A 25553-nucleotide genomic window follows, 5' to 3' on the forward strand; every position below is an offset into this window, starting at 1 on the left:
AAAATTAACATCGTGCAGAATTAAGTTCAGCTTGTTTCACAACACTCCGAGTTTCTCACGTGGCCTCTTGGGGGAAATTCTACACGTAACCAAATCTCGTGTTTGGCACGTAAAAACGCGATAGCCAGCCCCGAGACTGCTGGATCTTTCTAGATGCAGACCTGGGGGTGGAGCTAGAGTCTCACACACGGAGACTGTGTAGTGTAGATTGTAGAGTATCTGTCAACAATAGATTAAATTTCAAAAATGAGCGATAACGACAAAGGCCGGGTACGTATACATTTTATTACCGTTTGTAATGCATTAAACATTTCAAATCATTGGGTTTGACAGGGTAACTGAAATTGTAACGGTAACAACCTTATTCATATTTTGTTGGCTAGTAGTACCCAGCTTACCTTGTTGGCACAACTCTTTGGTCGAAAGCTGGGTTTTAGAAAGAAAATAAATTGCACAAATTTAAACAATAAAAGGCGACTTTATGCGCAACGGATGCGAGTTTTTAGTTCATCTTTAGCTACCTGGCTAAGACTAGCTTATAGATGAAAGCTAGGCCTGGTGCTTTTTTGTTTACGAGCCGGGGTTTGCACTGAAAACACTGCAATGTCGGCAAACATTTTTATAACGTTTTTAAATTGTTAAAACTCAGTAATTTTCTTCGTCTGATTTGTCTGATTATTGTGCGTAGAAACCAAAATAAATATTTCATGTCGTCGCGGATTCAGTGGAAGACATTTGCCTAACGAACTGTTATATTTTCGCTGTTTTGTTGATGTTGTTTTTTGTTCGTTTGTTTGTTTTTGTTTTGTTTCCCCCCCTGTTCCCCGGATTGAATTATATCATGTTACGTCTGATGGTTATTAATCTTTGAATGTCATTGTGGGTTTCCTTAGTTCTTAGGCACAACAACAATTTAAAACAAAACTAACGACCTCAAGATTTGACCTTATAAAAAAAAAATAATAATCATTTTTATTAACTCATGCAGCTCTCCCACACCATCTTAAAACTGTTAAAGCTGATACGCCACAAGCACCAGCATTATGGATAAGTTTGATTAATACTTGCTGGGCTGACTGACCTGTGTGCAGTAATATCCTTCCTGTAGTGAACTGTTTAATATCCCCTCACCTTGCACAGCTCCTGAATGCTTCTGTCTGTTTAATGGGCGTGTGATATGCCCTGTGTTCCCATGTGGGAGGGTAAATGGCAGATTAAGAAAAAAGAAATGAAGAATTTATTTTCTGCATGTAAACCCATATTTTGAACTGGTTTGTATTAGTTCCTGCAAGGTGCTGGGTGCTTGTTGCTTAACTAACAAGTTTTGTTTTTTTGCCTCTTATTGGATTCCTTTTCTTTTGCTAATATTTAATCTTTAAGGTTTTCAATATATTACAGATAGCAACAGATAGCAACAGTTTTCTGTCTTTGCATTTCCAGAACAGGTTTTAAGGGCTGCTCAAATGAGTGACTGCTACATCTTGAGGTCGTTGGAGCAAATTTTACACTTTATTTTGGAGTTATCCACTTAAAAAAATGGAGACAGTGTTGGTAGTTTTAATCTTGATTATAAAATATTCACAGTCAGTGGTTTGATGAACACTATGGTGACTTAAAGGCCATTTGTCAGAAATTATGTAAGAAGGGTTCATTTGGGAAAATATATTGTTAAAGGAAGGCAAAGGGAATCACAAGAAGTTACCTTCACATCCTTACCCTTCAGTTTTAGTTGTAATTTTTAAAAAATGATCACCCCCGGTTTTACCTCTCAATTATTCCAAATTGTTTTTGAGGAAGTTCTTAGGAAAAGTGGCCAAAAAAACACAAAAGTGAAAGCAAAACCACTGAGCGTGAATGTTAATAAAAACACTGACCGTATGTATAATGTGGTCTTTAATAGGGCTGGGCGATATGACCCAAAATTCATATCTCGATATTTTTTTAGCTGGATGGCGATATAAGATATATATCTCGATTTTTCTTTTTAAAGCCATAAGTTAAGAACAAAAAGAGAGTTCTTAGTCACACGGGCACTTTTATTTACATACAGCGTAGATATTACTCAAAAATAAATTATCAGCATATATTAAATAATCATGGTCCATAAATAAAAGAAAATAATGTTGTTTTTGTGCATAACAAAAAGCTCACAATTGTGCAGTCAAAATGTAAACTAAAAGACGCTGAGCATAATAACAAAGAGACAGATTTCACAGCTGCTCCACGTCTCTGAACAGGTGCCATTTGTGGTCCTTATACACACACTGTACGTATCACTCCGCGAGGCTCCTCCTCTGTAGCCGTAATTCTCCGACAATCCATCAAGCGGTGCAGCTCCGTAGCTTAGCAAAGTCATATTAAAACATTTTTTGACAGATTGCTGAGCGCTGTGTACCACATAAAATCGGTTCGCGGTCAGTAAGCACAACCAGAATTCATACATAAGGCGCACTGTCGATTTTTGAGAAAAGGAAAGGATTTTAGGCCGTGCAGCCCCTCTGGGCTGCATGTCGTTAGCGTGGTTAGCTCGCTAACACGTTGACGCCATCCAGCCCCACGCACGGTAACTCGCTAACGGAGATTTTCCGCTTTCATCTTGTCATTGCCTGCAGGTGAAGCTATGGGGGAGGCGGAGTTGTGTTCAGTGCAGGAGAGGCGAGGCCGAGTAACGTTGCGTAGAGACAAAAGTGGACGAAAGAGAGGCAAACCTGCGGCTCCACAAGTATAATTATAACGTAACATAGACTATATCGATATAAACGATATTGTCACATCTTATATCTCGTATGAAAATATATCGATATTTTTAAAAAACTCGATATATCGCCCAGCCCTAGTCTTTAACATTCCCATTAATGTCATTAGCTCGTACTACTACTACTACTACTACTACTACTAATAATAATAATAATACCACATTAAACGTTGAATGAGCGTGCAGTTTTAATTGCAGTCATATATTCTTCATCCTTTTCTTTTTCATAAAGGTTAAGGTTGGACGAAGAAAATACGGAAGAAGTCCACTTTATTTTCAATAATATGAAGCTCAGATGTGTGAAGCTGAATTGTTGAATGCATGCTAAAACATGAGGAGGGAAGAAGTATGGGCAGTGTGTGAGAGATGGGGAAGTAAGAAGAAGTAAGACAATTGAAGAAAGAAGAATAATGTCAAGTAATGAAGTTACAGAAATGAAGTTAAGGAAGTAATCTGGATAAGGTCACTGCGCTAAGTAAATTTCTGGTCTGTTTGTCAAATGCGTGCATGTTCTTCTTATTCAATACACACACATTAGTTTAAATCATTGCAATTTTATCTCACAACTGACCATTTTCTTTTTTTCCCCACTATTTAACAACTTATTAATGTAAACATATTGATGTCATATTATCCATGACTACACAGCACTCCTATTTCACAACCCTAAATTCCTGTACTTTTCACAGGATAGTCTTAATTTTTAAATACACAGTAATATTTTGGCAAATGTATGTGTTGATCACTTCATTGGTGCTGATAAAAAAATGTGTGTGGTTCGTTCAGGAGTCTCGCTCTGCATCCAGGAGCGTGAGCCCACGGGGCTCTGGGAAGTCGGGGAGCCAGTCCCCAGCTCAATCCCCTGCCCACTCAAAAGGAGGCTCCCACTGCTCCCGCTCCAAATCTCGGTCAAGGTCAAAATCTTGGTGAGTAATACACTGGCATAAAATTCTCTACTATCGATAAACAGACTCAATATGGCCACTTTCATGTTATACCCACCCTGTTCAGGGCTTCACGGCAAGAGAATCCTGGGTTCAAACCCAGATAGGGGACTTCTCTGTGGAGCTGACTTCTTCCGTTTCTCTGGCCATTGACAAATCTTGCAAAAGTTCAAGAGTTTCACTTCCAAGTTGTTGAAAAAAAACCCAAACAAACAAACAAAAAAAAGACATTTACATCTGCATTGTCTGCCAATTTCTGCGTCATGTGTGAATGAGTGTCCTGGTCACTGTGCTACAAACGCAGTGACAATGTCAGTAGATCGGACCATGCAAGTAAAATTTACACTTTCAGTGCAAATTTTCAGTGGGGAATTAAGTGTTGCAGCTCTTGATGGTTGACAACAAACACTATTCAGTTAAACTATATGTTCATATTTCATTGAGGCACAACGCAGCTTAACGGTTCAGTCTCAGATGTTACGTAGTTGAGGTGAGAGCCTGTCTCTATCTCTCACTCTCAATCTCTGTGACAGGAAGTTGTTACCAAGCGAAAGAGGCACGAGCCGGCGGGTTTTGGAGTACTTTGATCTTAGAAAACAGAAGGTTTGTGTGTTGGCTACGTCACAGGAAACTGGCATTTAACTAGCATCGCTAGGTTTAGCCACACGCTGCAAATTAATCTGACATTGTGCGTGTTTTACATGATGCAAAGTGCCACACATTTCATCAACATTTAAATATGATGTGGTTATAGAAGACTGTGAGTAATGGTTTTAAATAGATCTTAAATACATACACAGTATTTCTGTGTGCAGTGTTTCATCCATTAGACTGTGTGCACTTCTACCTGTTTTCTGACTGTTTTATTACTTTTAGGCTATTAAAAAATATTTCACCTGTTCATCTCTTTAATATTATTACTCCTATTGGTGGTCCCAAGCCTGGATAAATAGGAGGGCTGTGTTAAAGCAAACATGCAGATCAATCCACACTGTGGCAGCCCCTTGGAAAATAAGGGAGCAGCTTAAAATACCTCCAATAAGACATTTGACTTGTGCATTCTGTTTCCCCATTCACAGGAGAGAGACTTTTTACTCTGTTTGTAAGGTGCAGGGGCAGCGCTGTCATTCAGCAATACAGCACCAGGTGTATTTTTGACAGAAACACTTTAAGTTGCACAGAAATCCAAAGTAAATTGTTGTTTTTCAAAAGTTTGCGACAATGTCAATAAAGCCTTGTTGTAAATTTGACGTCACAGAGGGTTTAGTGTTAGAGATTGTGACAGTGGTAAGTGGGGTTACTTTTCACTAGAGTCTGGGATGTTTTGGCAGTTATTTTAAATATTTCATGCTTTTTTTTTTTTCTTTTTTTTTTAGTCCATGCTATAATTTTCATAAAGACAAATGTAAATTTGTGGAATTACATGAAAATTGCCAGAGAACGTATGAATATGGGTTGTTTGTTTCTCTCGCTCTCTATAGGTCACATTCCCACCGCTCACGGAGACACTACAGCCGATCCCGCTCCCGATCACGGTCCTATCATCACCGATCTCACAGTAGGTCCTACAGCGGAGAGCGTCGGCGCAGAAGCCACAGCCATTCACCCATGTCCAATCGTCGGAGGCACATTGGCAACCGTGTATGTGCTTAGCAATGTGTGATATCTAAAAACAGAGGATGTATTGGTTTAATGAATGATTTTAATGAGAAAATGATCACATCCAAATCTTGAAACCTTTCAAATTTGCAGGCTAATCCAGATCCGAATTGCTGCCTGGGAGTCTTTGGCCTGAGCTTGTACACCACAGAGAGGGATCTGAGGGACGTCTTCTCCAAATACGGCCCCCTGGAGGATGTTTCCATTGTGTATGACCAGCAATCGAGGCGCTCCAGGGGCTTTGCTTTTGTGTATTTCGAGAACACAGATGATGCCAAAGAGGTACAAGAACAATAATAAATAAACCCGCCTGCCACACCTATACTTAAAATATCCTCTAGGACTGCAAGTGTAATTTATGTTCACTTTCAGGCGAAGGAGCGAGCCAATGGCATGGAGCTGGACGGGCGTACAATCAGGGTGGACTTCTCCATCACAAAAAGACCTCACACCCCAACACCTGGAATTTACATGGGCCGGCCCACATAGTAAGCAATCACTTTGTGTGGAATAATTAAATATGTTTTTAAACAAAGACACAGTGAAAATGCTTGTAATATAAGACAGCTCTAACTTATGGACACATCAAAGCATCTGAAATAAAATTCTTAGTGTTACTAAACCTGAAAAGTAGTGTTTTTATTCAACATTTAATCAGTCAACAGTAAAGGGAAAAAAAGAAAATAGAAACAGGCTCTTACAAAATTAGTCCCTGTGTCATAAGTTGTATCCAGTTGAACCTAAAATGAACGCAGAGATTTTAATGGTAAAAATGACACAACTAACCTCTTCAAAGGCTTTCTCCAACCTCTTGGCGAGTGGTTGCTACGGTCTCAGTCACACAGCCCTAGAGTCTAGTCAGTGACCCCCTGATAACCACAGGTAACTAGAGAACAGTGTAAGCAAGTAGGTTCTGGCAGTTGCTAGGTGAAATTTGTGAAAAAGAGGTATATAATGCTGCACCAAAAACCTTCTTTTAAATCTTTTTAATTGGAGGTGAGAATGTAACAGTAAAATAATGCAAAAGTACGCTTTGTGTAGCGTGAAAAATCTTATATTATTGCTTTTGTGTAGCGGAGGAGGCGGCCCAAGCGGTCCCCGACGCTATTCACGTGACTACGACCGTGGTTACGACCGTGGATACGACCGTGGATATGACCGAGGTGGATACGACCGCTATGATGACAGGGACTACTACAGATCATACAGGTGACTGTTAAAGGATATCAGCGGTTACTTTATTCTCATCGTGTCGTATTTGGGTTTGCTGTTCTTTATTTTATCCCCCTGACACTGACAAAAATGATAAATGGTCTTTGTTCCTCTAGAAGGCGATCTCCTTCACCTTACTACAGAGGCGCTTACAGGTCTCGATCGAGGTCACGGTCTTATTCTCCCCGTAAGTCATTTCAATAAAGTATCAGAAGTTTTTATTGAAGAATCCAGCATGTTGTATTGTGTCATTTAATTACCCTGTTTTGTTTCACAGGTCGATATTGAAGGCTTCTGTCCCCTTATCTTCCCAAACGTGCAGAATTTTTTTGTTTGTTTTTTTTGTGGGGGGTTGTTACGTTTTGTAAAGACAGATATGATTGACTTCAGAGTACATCTTTCTTACTGTAATCATCAAACATCTTTTTGCTTAAAATACAAAAGTATAGTAAATTTATGAAGCGGTGCATTCATGTTTTGAACGCCTGTTGTAAATGTTATACTCATGTCAGATTTTTGTTGTATAGTGGAGCAGATTAAAAAGCAGATCTGTTTTTCCCACCTTGACTCGTGTCCTTCCTCGCAGTATTTTTATGCCTTTTACAATAGACTATTGCATTTGCAAGATAGTTGTAATGCTGACATGAATATATTAAAGCCTTGACTTTATGATATTTATGCATATTCTTTCTACAGAATTTGTGCAAGGCATTTCTATTGATTTGAGTTAAGTTAAATTTTCTGGAGGGCTTCGTATAGTGTCAAGTGGGTGAGGATGACATCAGGAATAAAACTGCTTTGATGAAATAGTAAAACACAAAAGTATTTTAATCTTCCTGTTAAAAGCTCAATCACTCGGGCCTCGTCCTTTCCTTACTGCAGCTGTTCATGCCGACCACGTTTAGCTGGATGGATTTTTTTTTTTTTTTTTAACCAAGCTGGAACTTTTTAATTAATTTATTTTCCCCCTAACTTTTCAGACCAGAGTAAACAGATCTGACCAGTTAGACAACTCGTTTGGCAACAAGCATAGCTTAAAACTCGTCTCTGTGCTGAATATACAAATGGTAAAATTATACTATTTTGTTGGGGTTTTTTTAAACCTCAAACACAGCTAGATGCTTCTCTGGGTCAGTTGGCTCTCTGAAATCAAAGTAATGAATCCAGAATTTCAGTTTCTCCCTTTTCTGGTTAGAAACATCAGGACCTGCTCATCGTTGCTTGGTGTCAACAGTGTGTTTTTGGAGGACAGATGTTCTGCAGAAACGCAACGTGTTTGATGTTTATACGTTACAAGTTCTGACCTCCTCCACCTAGGGTAGTAACTCATCCCTCACCCATAGCTGGCACTATACCGTTTTCTATCTGAGATCTATGGTCTTGGACTTGGATGTGCTAATTCCTGTGCAGGTGGAGGAGGTCAAGTGTCTTGGGGTCTTGTTCAAGAGTAAGGGAAGAGTGGGACATGAAATTGACAGATGGATTGGGATGGCGTCCACAGTGATGCAGATGCTGAACAGATGTGTTGTGGTGAAGAGAGAGCTGAGTATAGAAGCTAAGCTATCGATTAACCAGTCCCCCTACGTACCTACCCTCACCTATGGTCACAAGCTCTGGGAATGTAGTCGCGGATACAAGTGGGAGAGATGAGTTTCCTTTGAAGAGTGGCGGGGCTCGGTCATTCAAGAGGGACTCGGAATAGAGCTGCTCCTCCACGTTGAAAGGAGCCAGTTAAAGTGATTCAGGCATCTGAATAGGATACCTCCTGGATTGACAACAAATGGTGAATGTTTGCAGATAATTCAGCTTCTACCATACAAACTGCAGATAACCACAGCAATCACAAGTAGCCAGGCATGCACCCTGACCCACCGGATGAGCTGGAGGTGTCTGGGATGAGGGAAGTCTGGGCTTCTCTGCTCAGACTGCTGCACCCACAAACTGAACCCAGTTAAACGGTAGAGGATGGATGGATTGACCAATTCAGAACTGAAAAATCTGGGCTTTCGTGTCACTTTTTTGCAACATGCTTGCCGTGTAATGGCCTAAAGTTGGACCTTTTGACATCTGTTGGTTGCAGCAGTAATGTACAACTTCTTCTTTGAAAGTGAATAGTCTCTGTTTCTGGTTTCCATTACACAATTTCCAAGTTTCACTACAACTTAGACAGCAAGTGGGGACTGTTTGCAGATAAATCCGCTTCTTCAATGCAAACTTTAGGTTTTAAGTCAACCAGGGGAATGATCTAAAATGAATATGATTGCTTAGGAGAAAAATACACAAAGAGGAGTTTGTTTATGCAATCATGCTGACCCTTATTAACATTAAATTACATATGGATCCTTTTTTTTAAATTGTTAATTATTGATAATAAATAAGGGTTTGAGGCAGTTTCCCAATGCAATAAAAAGCTGGAGTACTATCAGGCTAATTGGTGCTTCTAAACTGGCTGTAGATACAGGATTAAAGTGCTGCATGAATAGCCTGAAAACTATGAATGTGGTGGGCAGCGTAAAGTGCTTCAGGTTGTCAGTAAGACTAGAATATCAATATCATTTTCCAGCCTGCTTTGTTGAGGGTCAAAGGTTACCAAATTGTAGTACAGCAGGTTTGTCCACAATAGATTCGCCTTGTATAGCCATAGAAAACGTTTATTTAATGTCAGAAGAAGGTGAGTCGTTGGACTGCTTTATGATTTTTTTTTTTAACGTGGTTTTGAGGAAAATTGATCCGTGACTAAATGCAGCTAAACAGCCACTGTGAAATCAAGTCAGTTACACCAAGCACACTGTTTAAACCTTCACCACAAGGTGAAGCAAGAGCCTCGGAGTAGCACCTAGCTGCAGGAAAGCAAAGTCCAACATCTACCCCTGCTGGTCACAAATGGTCCAAATCTGTATCCATGACATACAGTACATTACATGGAAAAATATTACTTGCTGGATTCTTCGCTTATTGTAGTTTTTCCCTTTTTGCCAGAGAGGAGAGGGGGAGGCGGAGAGGCAGAGCTCATGTCTTGTAAAAACAGGCAGTTTCTTTACTCAAAGGGTCAGTTCACCCAAATTATTAAAAAAAACACAATCCCCCCTCTTATCTCAAGTGAGATCAAGCCATGCAGATAATTTTTGTTTTATTTGTCCAGGCTTTGCAATATCCGTTCTGAGATTCCTCGCTTCACGCCAAGACCATTGAGGTGAAATGACTTCATTTGTGGTGCACTGCGCACAAGCACCTCAAATTATTTTTGGTTTTGTCCAAAATTTGGGTGATTAACTGATAAAATTAATTAGATTCCCACGGTGGAGATATTGACAATTTTTAAAAATTCTAAATCTTAAAATTAGCCATATCTGATGTATTTGATGCCCTCCAGCTGTTTGAGTTTCACTGAGTAAATGGATGCTTTACACTTTGGTTTACTGCACAACCAAGCAAGAAATTGACCCTGTAATAGACACACAGAAGATACAACAATAGATTCACTAAATATATATCGATATCACTAAATTCAGCTCTGATTTGAATGGTTATTTTACCCCAAACCCTATTCAACAGTTTATATTGTGGACTTTTGTGGCTTTAGTGCTGAAATTAATAAAATTAAATACTTTGCAAGGGAGCATTGTAACTTCCATAATTTATAAATTAGTACTTTAAACCTTGAATTAAAGTAAAAGATGTTAGAAATGATAAATAAAACAGTGTTGGGCAAGGATACTGTAAAAATTAATGCAAGTTAGAAGCAAGCAAAATTCACAAAGATGTTCTTTTTTTTTTCACTACCAAAAAAGGGGAAGACCAGCAGAAAGACACCAGCAACCAGTGACCACACCTTGGAAAGTGCATAAGCCTATTTATTTCCATATTCTACCACAAGTCTACATGTGCAGTATGTGTGTAGTGAGTTTTGTTCAGCAGTTCTCAGCACGTTCCCCAAATGTCACATCCCTTCCACTCTCAGCTCAATTTTCCCCTCAGAGTGGAAATAATTTTTGGGTGGCTGGCGTGATTTGTCAGCACACTGACCTAATTGGGCATAACACATAAAAAGAACACATGTAAACAAACCCTGCTTTTCACGGGGAAATGCAAATGCGACGCATGGATGTGATTTTATGACTTCTATACTGATCATGGGGAGTGGTAACATTAATAAAGTAGCTATTAATGCGTTCAAAGCGACTTAATGACTTGTTTGAATGGTGATTCTTATCTCTAAGCGTAAAGACCCAAGACAACTGTGTTAGCAGGTCACCTAGGAAAGTAACTAAAGAGCTTGTTTTGTAAATAGGCCACAGTTTGGACATTCCTCTGTTCGCATACTGACGTAAACAGGGCAGGGATGGTCAGTACTGCTGCTGTTGGCACTATCTCCACTACAGTGGGGTGGCAGTAATGTTCCAAGGCACAGGCCAGTCACATGTAGAAACACTCAGCTGCTGTAAGCACGAGGCTCCTCCCCCTTCGGTAGTGTAGGTAGAAGGACTACACATCCATGCACGAGCCCTGCAGCCACAACCTTTCACTGACATTTCAGCCTTTGTTTGAAATTCGCCTTACGTTTAGCCGTGCTTCCCTCCCAAACACACCCATCCGTGCGCACACACAAAAGAGACGGGATGCTACATCATGCGTAGGGTAATATATATATATATATATATTTAAATGAGTGGCCTGAGTGGCACCGCATGGAGGGCGCATGCAGCACAAGGCCTGGGATCCCCTCGCTCCTTCTTATCAGCAGCTTAAAATAAATATTTGCTCCTTTTTTACAATTTGCGCACTGGGGCTGTTGGTACTATTCAAGGCTTAAAAATGGAAACTGTCGCCACCTTTAATTAAAAAGTGTAAAAGCCAATAAGAGATATTGGTGCCAAAACAGATGCCTCTGGTAAGGCTGTATAAGTCATGAATATAAGTAGTAATAAGTAGCTAATTCACCATTATTCCTGCAAGGACGGCGTGTACAGGCAAGCCAAGCTTTCACTTTCTGTATTACTTAAGACAGTTACGTTCATATTCTCTCTTTTTTGTTGTTGGTGTTTGTTTTTTGATTTGTTACAGCTTTATAATTATATTCAGATTTTACAAGATCACAATTATTACCTGAGGTGGTCTTATTGGAGTGTAATATATGCGTAATAACAGGTGTTCACGGTCGAGGATTGGGCCCACATCTTACACGCCGCCATAAATCCATATTTTTATGTGGCTCATAAATAAATAAAAGGCAAACTGTGGGGATCAGTGACACTCTTTGAGTCGACAAGTGCAGTGACAACGACTTGATTTTCCACACAGTAGCTCTTTTTTTTCCTTTCTTCACTCCCCCAGCCTGGAGGGACCCGTGGCACGGCCCTTATTATGATTTGTTAATATAACCTCTCTGCCTCCTTTAAGCCCATCCCTTTGCTGAATGTACCCACTGCTCATCATGCCACTTTCATACCCTACTGCACTTTCTGTGCTGGGAGAGCAGCAGTGAACCCACATGCACCTCCAAACAATTTTTTTCTTGTGATTTTAAGGGAGATTTTATTTAGAGGCGGTGCTTGTTGGCTCCAGAGTAGCGTCGTAGCGACGACACTTCTCCCTCAGTCCCTGTTAAAAGAGTTTGGCCAGGGCCAGTTGGTGCCGGGGGGTCGCCTATAGCTTAGTACTATCCTGGGGGGTGATTGCTGCGTCTTTTTTTTTTTAAATCCCAGCAGATTTTTTTCTATTTTATTTTTTATTTTATTTTTTAAATTTTTTTCTACTTCTCTGAATATCGCCATTCTCTCACTCTAAGATCTGATACCCCTTCGAGATTTTTCCTTTCAGATCATGAACAAACTATATGTTGGGAATTTAAGTCCTTCGGTCACTGTCGAGGACTTGAAGCAGCTCTTTGGGGAGAGGAAGCTGCCAGTGGCCGACCAGGTCCTACTGAAATCCGGCTATGCTTTTGTGGACTTCCCCGATCAGAACTCGGCCATAAAGGCTATAGAGACTCTTTCTGGTAAGTGTGGATTTGATAAGTGATGCTGCTGGTGACAGGGAAATTTCACAGCGAGTTTAACTGCAAGACGAGGTTTAAAAAGCACAATAGGTCAGAGTGTCCGAAATGTGAAATAGGCTGTTAAGCAGCTCTTGTGTTATTTCTTTTACACATATATCTATATCTATATGTATATGTGTGTGTGTGAGAGTGTGTGTGTCTGTGTATGTTGTTCGGGACAGTGTTTGCGATCACATCCGTGTGTGCCATCAGAGTTTAGATGAACGCTCAGTCATGCACGCTCCAGCAAAAATTGGATAAATTATCGATCACAGGACACACTTGGGGCTTTAGTGCCCATTTGCCTAAAGAAAGCACGAGTCGTCGTAACGCAATTAACGCGCACAATACCCTATATTTTGGGGATTCCGATAGTGCGGGGCGCTACTTTGCAATCACCCACTGGAATGTATGGGATGGTCTGATGGTTCGGGTAGGCATAATTATTTTTCACTTATTTTTTATCTTGATTTTATTCAAGAGAGCACGGCGAAGCGAGCGCGGAAAACTTGTCAGATTCGTGTTCCTCTGATGTCTGGCTATGTTTTTACGAGGTGTCTTGGAGGTGGGTCACGGGGGTCCAGAGGAAAGAGCTAATAAACAGGTAGCTGAGGGGGGACGAGGTGAGACGCTAATTCCGTGCTGCGCCAGGCCACTCAATAGTAACGAAAAGCCGTGTTTGAAAGCCTCGCCGAAGAGCGCTTCAAATTCACCCTCCGAGCCGGGTCAGCACGGGGAATTAGGAAAAACACCTACCTAGAATAGAAAGAGTACAAGTCAATTCTCCTTTGCAAATCATCTCCTCTTTTGATGTTGCATTCTTTACTGGAAGCTGAAAAAATATCCCTCATTGCACTGTGAGGGTTGTGGGAGTGGAAAGCATGGCTGCCCATTTTCCCCATAGTATATAAGCTTATCATGCTTCATTTTGGCGCCGATGCCCCCCCAATTGTCACCCACAGGACCTCACCCCGAGTTGGGATTAATGTAAACGTATACAGTTTGTTCGCCGCCGCGCACACAACGCGCCCGTGTACACTACTTTTTTCAGGGGTTGGCTATTTTGAATGGGGACGCACCTACTTGGTGAAGTGATTCAAAGTGTTGGTGTGTAGGCCTACCCAGCTTGCATTGTTACTTTTATGAACACAACAGCTAACGCTACACTATCAATTGTTTTTCGTCCCTACAGGTAAAGTTGAATTACACGGAAAGGTGATAGAGGTAGACTACTCTGTTCCCAAAAAACTAAGGTAGGCCTACAATCTGTGACACACACGTTCTCCACAAACACACACGCATTGTATCATACGCCTATACTGTGCCCCATGGCAGACTTGTGTGACCTGTAGGCTTCCGCTGTGAAATATAGCGAGCAGATTTTCCCTCTTTTCTCGGCTGCCGTGTGTGATTTCTGCCACGCTGTTGCTGCTTTGTTTCCTGGCGATTAAATTGCGATTGTGTGGTGATTAGACAAAGGGAGTTGAAGGGGTGGGTGGGTGTTTGGGGGAGAGAAAAGGGCGATAAAGAAACAGTTTAGTCCCAACATCCGCACAACACACGGTGGCTGCTGCCATATCGCGTGATCTTGCAGCAAGGCCTATCCCAGTTTAAAACATGGACTCACGCGCACACGCTTGACGTGTAATAATTAATATATCCTAATTAAATCTCACCTAAAGGCTGAAATTAAACTTGGTTCAAGTTTAGGCTGAAATTAACGTGGTCCAAATGCGTTTATGTTTTAACCTCCTCTCCCTACGCAAGGTTATTTTTCCATATATGTAGGCGATAAAAGTTGGGTTTCTTTATTGACTGTTGCACTGCAATGCACGACGTGATGCATACCAATCAGCTGCCTCTTTCTCCCCTATATGCATGCGTGTGGATGTATGTGGGAGTCACGCTGTGTGTGTAAGAGAGAGAAGAAGTAGCAGCTAGGGTTGACTGTTTTAGTGCGTAAATCTATAGGTCAGCCCCTCAGCTTTACAACCACGACACCACTGCTGTGTACTTGTGTTTGTGTCAGCTTGCCCACAAACGTAAGAAATCCACGAGCTTTTTTAATTTCTTTTAAATGCCTGGGTATATTAAAGAAAGAAACTAATTTTTTTTACCCCTACGCGTAACGCCTGAAAAAGTCACTCGTATGTGGCAGTTTGCGCAGCCTAAACACTCCCTCGACATCTATAGATCCACCCATTTTCACAACAATGCCATTGGCTATAGGGAAAAACTACATTGCGTGACAAAAAGGTAAATATTCAAGCCCCTTGTGGAGGAACACGTGACCCATACTTTATGTGCTTCCAGCATAGTCCTCCCCCTCTAGTGCAGGCTTTCTACTTTCCTGCCTAAGCAGCCCCTTCGTGTTTTTTCCTTTCTTTTTTTTTTTGCTTAACAACATTGTAGAAAAAAAATCTGCATGCTTTACATATACAATGATCGAGCTGCTGTGTCGTTTTCCTTGCTTTATGGCTCGATCTAAAGACGTTTTGTAAGCTGCAAGGCGCAACATGGTGTAAAAGCCTGCGCCACTCCCCACAGTTAATGTGCACGTAGGCCATGGCAATGTTGGAGAGCCTCATAATGGCTGCCATGATGGCCCTGCACACTGCACGGCTATAGGCTGAATCAGATGGAGCAAATGTCCATACATGTGCCCGATGTGTCCAATCGGCAGTGTGTACAGCTGCTGGATGTGCTTGCATGTGCTGAAAAAGGCCTTAAAGCGGAATCCTCGCCATATGAGCGAGATCAATACTAGTGCTGTTTGAATACGTATAGGTGTTCATTTTGTAACGCAGAGCCTGCCTCAACGTGACACGTGGAGGTGCAACTTAATAGTTTGCTGTTGTTGTTGTTCGCTTGGTTTAAATACAGAATGCCTTAAAAAGTAGTGAATTAAAATTTGAAACCCTCTCCGCAGAAGTTCGCCACGATTTGTTTGGAGATTTTGCGACAGAAACGTTCGCCCAGATTTAAATTTTAAAAAGATTAAAATGCGTATTTTTTGTGTTCACTATAAGATTTAATTATCATAATTTACAGGCCTCCAGTTAATGCAAATGTCTCATCTTTTTCGTGTATAATTTCTTTTACATGTATTCAAGCTCTACGAGACATCATTGAAAATGCAATTTAGATGTAATAATATAGGACGATTCTACGCTGTTTGCTTTATTTATGGTATTTTCTAAATCTTGCATTTAAATAATTATGTTAACAACTGCAGGAATTCTCGTGGATTTAATTGCAGCTGAGCTCGATGCATATAGTTACACAGGGCTCATCAGTTTTTGTCTTGTTATTTAGGAAGCTGTGTGAGCTTTATGTCTCATCTTCAGGCCTGCTGACACTTCTTGGGTTTTGTGAGGCTGCTGTAGTTTCAGCTGCTGCTTGTTTATATATTTTTAGTTATGTTTTGTTGTGTAACAAGGTCCCTGTGCTGACAGCCATATATGGATTCACAGTTAAATTGTACCCATTTTAAAGGGTAAAATTCAGATTGATTATGGTGACTTTTTAGCTTTTTGTTTGCTAATGAGTGAAAGCCTGGGCCTTTTTAAACGTGTTTTTAAATCACCTGATCAAAAACAAAGGTGTGAGTTCATGTGGTTTTGATGTCCTGTTTGCCATTTAAATATTATTTCACCTCTGTGCAGTTTATGTGTTCACATTTCAAATAGCTTTGGAGCTATGAGCTAATTTATAAGAATAAAAGTAGCTTTTGATTTTATTTGGGGAAGTTTGGAAGCTTCTTGTCAGGGAAATGTTGAATAATTAGTTACAAATTTATAGTCATATTTTAAAGAGAGTTTTTACAATTATGAGGCTTGTATCTGCTGAAACTGTTTGTTTGTAGCACTTTATTAGTGTTTTAAAAATATGGATTACTTAATATAGATTTCAGTGTTAAGACAATTGTTACTCCAAATGTATATATTTATGTTAATGGACTCATACTTTAAATAATTTCTGTGTTTTACATATATATTTAATTGCCTTGACATGAGCTTGATATATAATTGTAGGTTTTAAAAATAATTGTTTATTGCAGCAATAATCAGTGGAACTCATGAAACAGAAATTCAGTATGCTTAAGAATAATTATTATTAGCCATATTTCTTTTATTATAGTTGCCTAATTTATATGTTCCTAATTAGAGTGCAATTGCAAAGGAAATTATTTTGATATTATAGTTAAGCAAAATATCTTTGTTGCATTTTTGCTCATGTGTTTTGTTTTGTTTTTTAATGGTGGCCTGTTTTTACACAAGAAATCATTTAAAAAAAAGGTTTGTCCTCCATATTAAGTTTCTTGCAGTCGTTGCTCGTGCTGCACACGAGGCACACGAGAGTGGGACTTGGTGCTAATTGATATTGGAGCTTCATAAACCGTTTGCAGTGTTGCTTGTCTATCAAACCTGAGCTGGAGTTGCACGCAAAATGACCAATGTGAGCGCTTGCTGTGAGCCTGATCAATAGTCAGTCAGTGATAGTAAGCACATGAAGGTGGTGCTTGCGGAGTAAACACAATTAAAGCTGTCCTCCTGTAATATCATGCAGGTTTGTTTACTTGCTTGTTCAGTGACAAAAACAGACTTTTCCTCCTTCCAATTATCTCCCGGCACCTTCGACATGCCTAAATGAAAATGTGATACATTTGTGACCGAGTGCTAACTCTTGTGCTACACTCCACTGTCTTTCTAATGAGCTGTTTTGTGCTCTTCATCTACGTATTAAGCTAGCTAACAGTTGTTTAATAAAGCCAGGCCGATTACAAGACGTGCATTCTTTTTTTTTTTTAATAATGGGATACTACGGCGTGGTGTAAACATCTGCATTGCACCACAGTGGTGCCCGTGCAGATGTGTGTGTTGGGTTGTCTGTGCACACTGAGTCAAAACACCGAAATACGATAGCCATCAGTTGATCCACTCAGAATCCATTAATACTCCCCAGTTGATCCTGGGCGAAGGGGAAGCTCTCCAATTCAGGCTCTGGTTTTGTCTGGAGTGATATCAGGAGGTACTGTATTGCTCTCCTCCAAAGCCACATCCGCTGTACCCTCCTCCTCCTCCTGTCTCCTCTCACCTGTCCATAAGGAGTGATCCCTCAGAGTGATCTGTTTTATTTAGGAGGAGATGCCACACATGTTTAATCTTCCATACAAATGTATCCCCTATTGAGATCTTGTGTTATAAAAGTTATGGCTTATGAAATTGCTCTTCATTAGCAATTACAGGAGAAAAAATGACAATTTTCTTCTTAGAAATTAGCCTTGGGCTTTTATTTTTTCTGTGTTCAGGCTACTGCATTTCAAATTTCAGCGCCTCTACAACTCTGCTAAATTTGTATAGCAATTATTAACTTTTTCATGAAAGTGAAAGAGTATATTTTCTCTCCTGAAGTGATAACAGGCTTGCTAGTGCAACAGAGTACATAGCTTAAGGGAGCAGCGAGATTAGATGTGAGAGAATTGTGAGTTCATTGTGTGTCTATTGTAGCTGTGGGATCACTGTTTAAGCTCCCCGAGAGTTTGAAACACCTTTTTAAAAAAGATCTACTTTTTTTTTTTTATTATAACAGAAGCTTGCGTGTGTATCACAGCAGTGTCTGTAGAAACTCACTTCTCAATGAGCTGCCACTCACATTTCACTGCAACCTGTTGCATGACTAATAGTTCCTGTAGCATTACACCCATTACAACCAGGATTTAAATAATCGGCTAGATGACTCTCCAGAGCCATAGTGAGGAGGTGTGGAAGGCGTGGCTGGAATGAGGAGGATTGCTCTGACTTGATGACTTAGTCTCTGACTAAGCCGTCCAAATATGCTAGAAATAAGGGAAGTAAAACAGGACTGGTCACTATTTGGAGATGGTTTCACCTGAAGGAGAGTGTGACAGCGGGAGAAAGAACTAGAGAGGTGCTATGTATCATCATCATCATCCAAATGGGAGATGAAGGGGACAGCTTTGTGTTTTTGTTTGTGACCTCACAATCGTGCATTGCTGCTGCAATTTTTATCACGATGGAATAAAAAGTGTAATGAAAAAGAAGTCTGTTGTGAAAGGGAAATGAAACCCTCATGATTAAAGACGAGAGGCTTAAAGTTGCCTTGAACTGAGACACCTGAAGACATTTTATTTCAATCTGTAAGTTTGTCCCTGAAGATATGCTGTCATTGGCTTTCTGTAGAAGATGATAGAAAAAGTTGAAGTTCTGAACTTATCAAGACTAAAAAGTTGCATTTCTAATCAACTAGGTGCTCGGTGGCACACCTGTCCATCAGGTATGCCAGATACGTCACCTAGTTTACCGGTTGCTTGGAGATAAGTGTGAGCGCTGCCATGTCAGGCTGTTTGGAGTGGTTGTTTGGGGACGCCGTTATGCTAAACAGGGTTTGATGAAATACTGGAATCTAAAACGTGCTGAACATGAATGCTTAATGACTTTATAAGTCATGATTATGAGTGCCACAGTTTGTACCCAAGTTCTTTTTTTAAGGAAGTCATTTGAAAGTTGTAACAGCTGCTAGGTCTCTCTTTCCTTTTCTACATCATCCCTCTGTTGCTCAGGCTGGTTTCCCTCGTGTGTGTGTGTGTGTGTGTGTGTGTGTGTGCACGCGCCATGTGAATATAATGGTTGAACATGACACAGGATGACACAGGAGAGACAGAGAAGCTGTGGGGAATCCCAGCTAAAAGCAACATGCCGGATGTAAAGTTTAGTGTTTCTGCCATTCAGTGTGCCAGCACACAAGGGCGTGGTGTCCGTGGAGGGGAGGGCAGCTGAGGCGTACAGCAGGTGGCATTTCTCACACAGGCAGATCCCGTCCTTGTCCCATATCATCACCATATAAAACTGCTACCCTGATACTACTTTAGAGCTCTGATGGGTTTTGAACAGGTGAAAACTTCCAAGGAGCCAATCAGAGTCTGACATGGAGCGAGCCCAGAGCCAAAAATGCTTACATGCAGAGGAGGCACTGTGTCACTGGCTTAAAACTGTGAGCTGGAAATACGGTCTGCCTAAAGATTCACCCTGGTCAAATGGGCTTCATAATCCTGTCAGGCTTTCACCCTTTTCTCATTCTCTTACCTTGGTTTTAAAGTAGAGATGTAGCAGTGGAATTAATTTCTCTTATACATGATTGCCCGTTGGTTGACTGGTAGTTGACCTGTCAGTATCAGAGATGATTATTGTACCTACCTGGTCTAATCCAGAGCCCTGGTACCAGGATGCCTGTAATTAACATTACTTACAGCAATTTTAAAATAAATGAATAAAATGTTGAATGCTCCAAAGAGAGGAAAAACAACCAAATGGGTAGAAAAAAGAAAGAGGAGAGAGCAGACAGGCAAAAAATTACCAGGTAGACTCAAATTGATGGCAAAAACATGAACATTTTCCACAAGGAGATGGTGACTGATTGCGGAGACAAAAACAACCACAAAACAAGATGCTGGGTGACTTGTTGACTTGTTTCTTTTCTCTTTTTCTCCTGTGTTATTCAGGGCTCCAGACTGTCAATGTTTGGTCAGGTTTTATGATCATTATATTAGGCGTTTTTGTGTTTGTTTTTTTCATTTTCTTTAATGCAGGCTGTACATATGTTTTGGAAAATAAAAATACACAATTATAGTTGAACGTTGAATGGAAATGGTATTTAAAGACATAGCCACAGCCTAGCAGGCAACTATGGGGAAAATTTCTTTATCAGCTTGTTTTGTAAGGCTACTGTTAACATTGGGTAACATGGCAAGAGATTGATTAATGCATTGTTCGAAACGATCTATCTAACTGCACAATGGCACCATAGGACACAAGCTATGCAGGGATTCGTGGAGTCCTTGAAAAGCAGCGCCTCTTCTCACAAGCATTTACCAACAGGGTCGCCTGGCAAATAAGACCAAAAAACTCAATAAAAACAAACAAAACAACATAACTTGCATGATCGTATCATGTGAAGATGACTTTTAATATCTTTAAATTAAAACTGTTGTTTTAAAAAAGAAAAAAAAGAAAAGGTTTTGCCCATTTGGTATGTTTTCATGCCTGAGTTTGGAGTTTTTCAGTAAACGGCTGCCTGCCGCCCTTATTTGATCTTAAATATACATTATTATTCACGTTAGAGCACAAAACAGATGCAATAGCACCAAAATCTGGTGGTGGTGCTACCATTTGTGAGACTTTGGTGGCATTTGGTGAGGCGAGAGGGAAAGTTCTCCTGAAGCCTTGCTTTTAGGAGCTAAATAGCAGCTATATGTGTTTATTCAGAAGGCATTTATTACCCTGAAAAACAATATTATTGCCAATATTAGGCAGTTTTTCTTGCAGAAATCCAACTCCTTTGAGTCTGAACACAAAGTGCGCTTTAGGCTGGTCGCCCCACTCAAAAGTTTCTAAACCCAGTTTCATTTCCAGGAACTTCCAGATTTCCAGACAGCTTTTTAAAAAAAAATTTATTCCCCATGTAGCGGCAGTAACATCGTTTGATATTTATCCGCGAAGAGAAATGCCACAAGATACAGTCCTCTGACATTTACAGCATCTTGATGTGGGAGCAAAACTGTGTCATTGTGCTGTTGAATGCGCGTGTGTGTCCATGTGTGTTTACAGGTCGCGCTTTATTCAGGTCCAACTGTTCCGCGTTGCCACGGAAACCAGTTTTGAGTGTTTTGCTTTAGTTAAAGAAGCAGAGCTCGAACTTTCAGAAATTAGACCCAAAGCGCTCCGGTGAATAGAAGGACCTCGCAAGCTGCAAAACAAAACTTTTCCTGCTTTTTATTTATGTATTTTATAGAACCCCCTGAGATTCACCCTGCAGCCGATCACTTTAATAACTCTTGATATCAAAATTGCAAGATTACAGATTTTGTTTGTCACAAACTGCTGTCAGTTTGGGCATCTTGTAATTTCCATCCATTCCCAGGAGAGTGGAGAGTGCAGTCCAGGCGTGTATCCGTGGCTTGGGATATGGGCGGCGCAGTGGTCAGAGTGCTGATTTTATATGACAGTGAATTCACAGCCGAGTAAGGTGCCTCAATAAAAATGCCTGTGCAAAGCTGGCACTTCAAACCTTCAAGTGCTCATTTTCTTTCCACAAGTGCAGCAGGGAAAACTGCTGAATGGGCTGTCCATCTATGTCACAGCCGCAGCCCTTTTGTGACCTTTCTTATTTATGAACCCTCTCGCGGCCGTCATTTCCACCCTTTTCCATATGTATGCAGCAGAATCACTACCACTGCCACCGCCATCAGAACAAGTCATCTACAGTAGGGTCATCGCACAGCTGAGCCTCCGACACAACCTAGAGCACAGTCCGGCTATTGTGCTTTCCCTGTTTCGCACTGTTTCTGATGGAAGAGGAAGCCACAGAGAGGACTTCCGAGTCAAAGATGAGCATGTCCCACATGCATACTTATAGGGAGAAATGAGCACTGCTGATAGAGGGCAGCATTTCTTTCCCCGTCACTGAGGCTCATGGGGAGGCTGTGTGAGGCCGTTAGTGTCCTTTCTCAGCAGGGTATGTGTGGTCTGCTCGCAATCATTAGGATTTCCAGCTGTTGCAAATCACATTAAACGTTAAAGCACATTGAAATCATGTATATTCTCACATTAACCATGTATGCCCACTTCTTGAAAAAGAAATCAAATTATATGTATCTGAAATCTTAAGATACTCGATCTTCTTCCCCATGCTGAATGCGAGACACCTCCTTCACTTGTATCCAGCTGTAACATTAAAATAAAACTTAGCAAAAACATCCCAACCCACACAGAGCTGGACGAATCCCTAAAATCACATTTTAGTTTTAAAGCCGAGTGAGTGAATATCAGACTGCTTTAAATGTTTAGTATGCTGTTTTCAGATACTCTACACAAACAGCTACTTTTACTTTGCATGTTAAACAGGAAGCAGTCACATTAAACTGTCTTCTTTTGAAGCTGTTCCTCTAACTAAAAATAAAAAAATAAAAAATAAAAAATTATATATATATATATATATATATGACTTAGTGTTTTTGTAGTTATGTATTTAGCAGCATATATGACTTAGTGTCAGCATGAAAACTAATAAGCCTTAGACAAAATGTCAATCTGTTCTTTTACTGATTTATTCATTTTTCTTGAAAGGAAACATGGTTATTCTGTCTTTGTGATTCAGTTTTTGCCACTTTTAAAAATTGTGGTTCTTAGCTACAGTGTCCTTGGGCCATGTCAGTGTTAGCAGTGCTGCTTTGCATTTGTGAATTGTGATATACAGTGAAGCCTGTTGTGTTACACTGGTATGCCTGAGTCTGACTTTGACTTGGTGAGCCCAGTGATGAGTTGGGTGATAAGCAACAGGCAGGAGCTGGAGAGTAGGACAAATCCGTCTGCGGCCCTGCCAAGTGGCCAAGTTCACGCCAATACCCAGTCAGTTGCTTTTGGATGAGAAAAACATGCATGAGAAAACTGGATATGGCGATAAGCAAATGGAATGACAGGAGTCTCGCATTTGCATGGAAACACAAGGGACCTTAAGGGAGTCCTTTTGATCGTATCAGACCAAACGGCAGTTTGCAGGCAGAGCTGGAGAGTATTTTCATATAGACGCAGCAGAGCTGCTCAAAAAGAGCCGTGAGCAGAATGTGAAAGAAACAGTATCAGCTTGTAAATAGTTGTCGTCTTGCTGACCCTTAGCTAATATATTTCAGGAGGAGTTAAGCAATTTATTGTGAAGTGTTCAGTCTGTGTGCATCTAACTAAAAAGTCTATTCTAAGGGATTCCTGTGGGTGCAGGAGCTGCTGCGTAGCATAGCGTACACGAGGAATACAACTGTATGTCCTTCCTGTGAGTTTTAAATTGTTACATTCACATATTTGTAATTACGTCGTGGTGAAACAGCATGCAGGAAACTGCCAAACAGCAATGTGATTTAGCAGCTGACTGATTCATTTGTGTGTGCGTTTATCGTGGTCTCCTTGCATGTATGCTGCCGTTGTTGCCCATCCAGCAACGCAGAGCCTCTGTCTCACACATGCAAACAACATTATGACACTGATTGGTGAATGAGCTCTCCCTGTCAGGTTAAACGAAGCACACGCTCACACAAATCCAATTAAACTTGAAGCAAGCGTGCATTGAGGAGCACAATCTGAGAACCTGAAGGCAAGCACGAGGGCATCTTCAGCCCACCAGGTTAATAAATATTTGATACTGAGGCAGCCATGCGTGTCTTCTTGTTCAGAGTGTTGGGAAAGTTAAAGAGGGTCTTTGCCTTTAAGCACGGTGCGACCAGAGCCGCTTCTGTTAACACGCTTCTGCTCAGGTGATTTTTATTTTTAATAATTATAAATTCCAAAAGATCCAGCTGCAGCTCACCTCCTCTCTCCAGGGACTGTCACACACTTCTCGCACTGCAGTATTTGGTGCCTGTCTTCCCTGCATCCTCCTCCTTCCTCTCCTCCTTCTCACATGTGCATGCTTTGCCACCTAGATTGCGTGAACTGTCTCCCACTGCATCCCGCTGGCTGTGACGCCACTGCTCCCCTGGCACGGAGTGGTAATGCAGAATGAAGCCTGCTATGTCTTAGCATGAGTTGGTGTAAATAGCTTAGAACTGTATGTTATGTATAGTAAGCTGAATGTGAGCCGCCATATCAGATAGCGCAACGGAGACAAGCGACTTATTCTTAGTAGAGTTGTGGTTGCCGCCATTCAGATCCTTCAACAACAGTAGACGTATGTGTGGCCGTGTCATTGCGTGTGTGTATTATGCCTCTGTGCTACTGCCAACCTCCCTTCTCCCCCCACCACCGCCCCTCCGGTGGGAAGCAAGAGTTCATTTCAGTGATGGCAACTGAGATGGTTTTGTTTCAAGTGGTGTGAGGAGTGACTCCAGGCTGGGAGGTTTCCGGTCGCTTAACGTTGCGGGACGATAAATTACAGGGAAATAGAGTGACAAGCTTCAGAGGGTAGATTGTTGATGAAGAGACAGTGGTGGTGCAGATGTGGAGCCACTGAAGATGACACAAGTGTAATTAGAAGGGACTTGTGTTTGTTCTTCCTTTTGTCAAGCGCAATTGTCGTACCCTTTGATAGAAGCACCGAGACACGCACCCCGGGCATTGGTGAAGCATTTACGGTATCACAGTTACAGTTTCCTCCTTTATTATGGTACATTATTAAAGATGGCGTATGCCTATGTAGGATTCATAAGCCAGGTTCTCTCTCTCTCACACAGTCACACACACAGACACACACACACAGATGGACCCTGATTTGATCAAATCACAGAAATGCCACTGAGGGGAAAAAAATGCAGTTTTATTTGCTTTTGCCGTCTTTTCGCTCGTTGTTGTAAAATACAATCCACCGCTGCAGATGTGAGGTCTGGTCATGACGAATGATCCCATTACCATTATGTGGCTGTCACAAGCTCGAATCCGCCAGGGCCTTCACACCGAGATGGTGCTTTTCAGGGCAGTTGTTGTGGTTGTCTTGAAGAACTGGCAGCCCGTTTTTCAGAACAGCCTTCACTCCTAATAACCCCTTCAACTTAGACAGGGTGTTTGTTAAAGAGGGGAACCAGGCTCGTTTGTTTTCTGCCAGGAATGATGAAAGCAGCCGGCCTGTAAATACTTGCAGATTTGTTTTGGTGTTTCTGTGGAGGAGTGGCGTAAACTCGAGTGCGACTAGAAACAGTTGTTAAATGAGTGGACTTTGACATCCTGCTTGCCTGTCATTGTTATTAATACTTTGGTTGCAACTCAGGTGGATCTAAGAAATGCAGATCTTTAAAGGGGGTTATTTTCAGCCTGTGATTGTCTTTAAGTAAAACTGCACATTAGATTTGGCAGAAGTCTGACCCTTGTATACAATATATCCTGTTTTTGTGTTGCTGCGTTTGCAAGTTGTAGCAGTTTGTTACATAATCAAACCTGGAAAGCAA

The 25553-nt window shown here is 41.0% G+C and overlaps 2 protein-coding genes across 11 annotated transcripts in view; both read left to right on the top strand.

Annotated features, from left to right (window-relative positions):
• Positions 1-113: 113 nt before the first annotated feature.
• tra2b (transformer 2 beta homolog) lies at positions 114-7131 on the top strand. Of its 7 annotated transcripts, none has more exons than XM_004555438.5 (8): positions 114-270; positions 3542-3681; positions 5181-5340; positions 5452-5640; positions 5731-5846; positions 6433-6567; positions 6687-6757; positions 6848-7131. In XM_004555438.5, the coding sequence occupies exons 1-8, from the start codon at positions 247-249 to the stop codon at positions 6856-6858; spliced, it is 846 nt and encodes a 281-aa protein (XP_004555495.1). In that variant the 5' UTR covers positions 114-246; the 3' UTR covers positions 6859-7131. The 7 variants fall into 7 exon arrangements, with proteins under 7 accessions (XP_004555495.1, XP_023008407.1, XP_014263734.1 ...); XM_023152639.3 differs by having other exon boundaries at positions 119-270; positions 2988-3681; XM_076875083.1 differs by lacking the exon at positions 114-270 and adding an exon at positions 280-3241.
• Positions 7132-12059: 4928 nt separating this feature from the next.
• The window catches only part of igf2bp2a (insulin-like growth factor 2 mRNA binding protein 2a), a 64311-nt gene continuing 50817 nt past the window's right edge, over positions 12060-25553 (top strand). Inside the window, exons 1-2 of one of the 4 annotated variants that reach the window (XM_004555441.5) lie at positions 12060-12568; positions 13800-13860. In XM_004555441.5, coding sequence (XP_004555498.3) covers positions 12394-12568; positions 13800-13860 — 236 coding nt within the window. In that variant the 5' untranslated portion in view covers positions 12060-12393. Of the gene's footprint in view, positions 12569-12880; positions 13041-13659; positions 13715-13799; positions 13861-25553 lie in introns of those variants that run through there. The other 3 variants (XM_004555439.5, XM_004555443.6, XM_004555442.5) reach the window with 3 other exon arrangements.

Source organism: Maylandia zebra, linkage group LG16 (assembly GCF_041146795.1).
Source record: "Maylandia zebra isolate NMK-2024a linkage group LG16, Mzebra_GT3a, whole genome shotgun sequence".
Classification (NCBI taxonomy): domain Eukaryota; kingdom Metazoa; phylum Chordata; class Actinopteri; order Cichliformes; family Cichlidae; genus Maylandia; species Maylandia zebra.

What these genes read in the sequence shown, in the direction of transcription:
- tra2b (XM_023152639.3), top strand. Translation starts at nt 3,392, where the DNA reads ATGACTACACAGCACTCCTATTTCACAACCCTAAATTCCTGTACTTTT. An exon ending in CGGTCAAGGTCAAAATCTTG is followed by an intron (nt 3,682 to 5,180) that starts GTGAGTAATACA and finishes CGCTCTCTATAG; the next exon opens with GTCACATTCCCACCGCTCAC. An exon ending in TACATGGGCCGGCCCACATA is followed by an intron (nt 5,847 to 6,432) that starts GTAAGCAATCAC and finishes GCTTTTGTGTAG; the next exon opens with CGGAGGAGGCGGCCCAAGCG.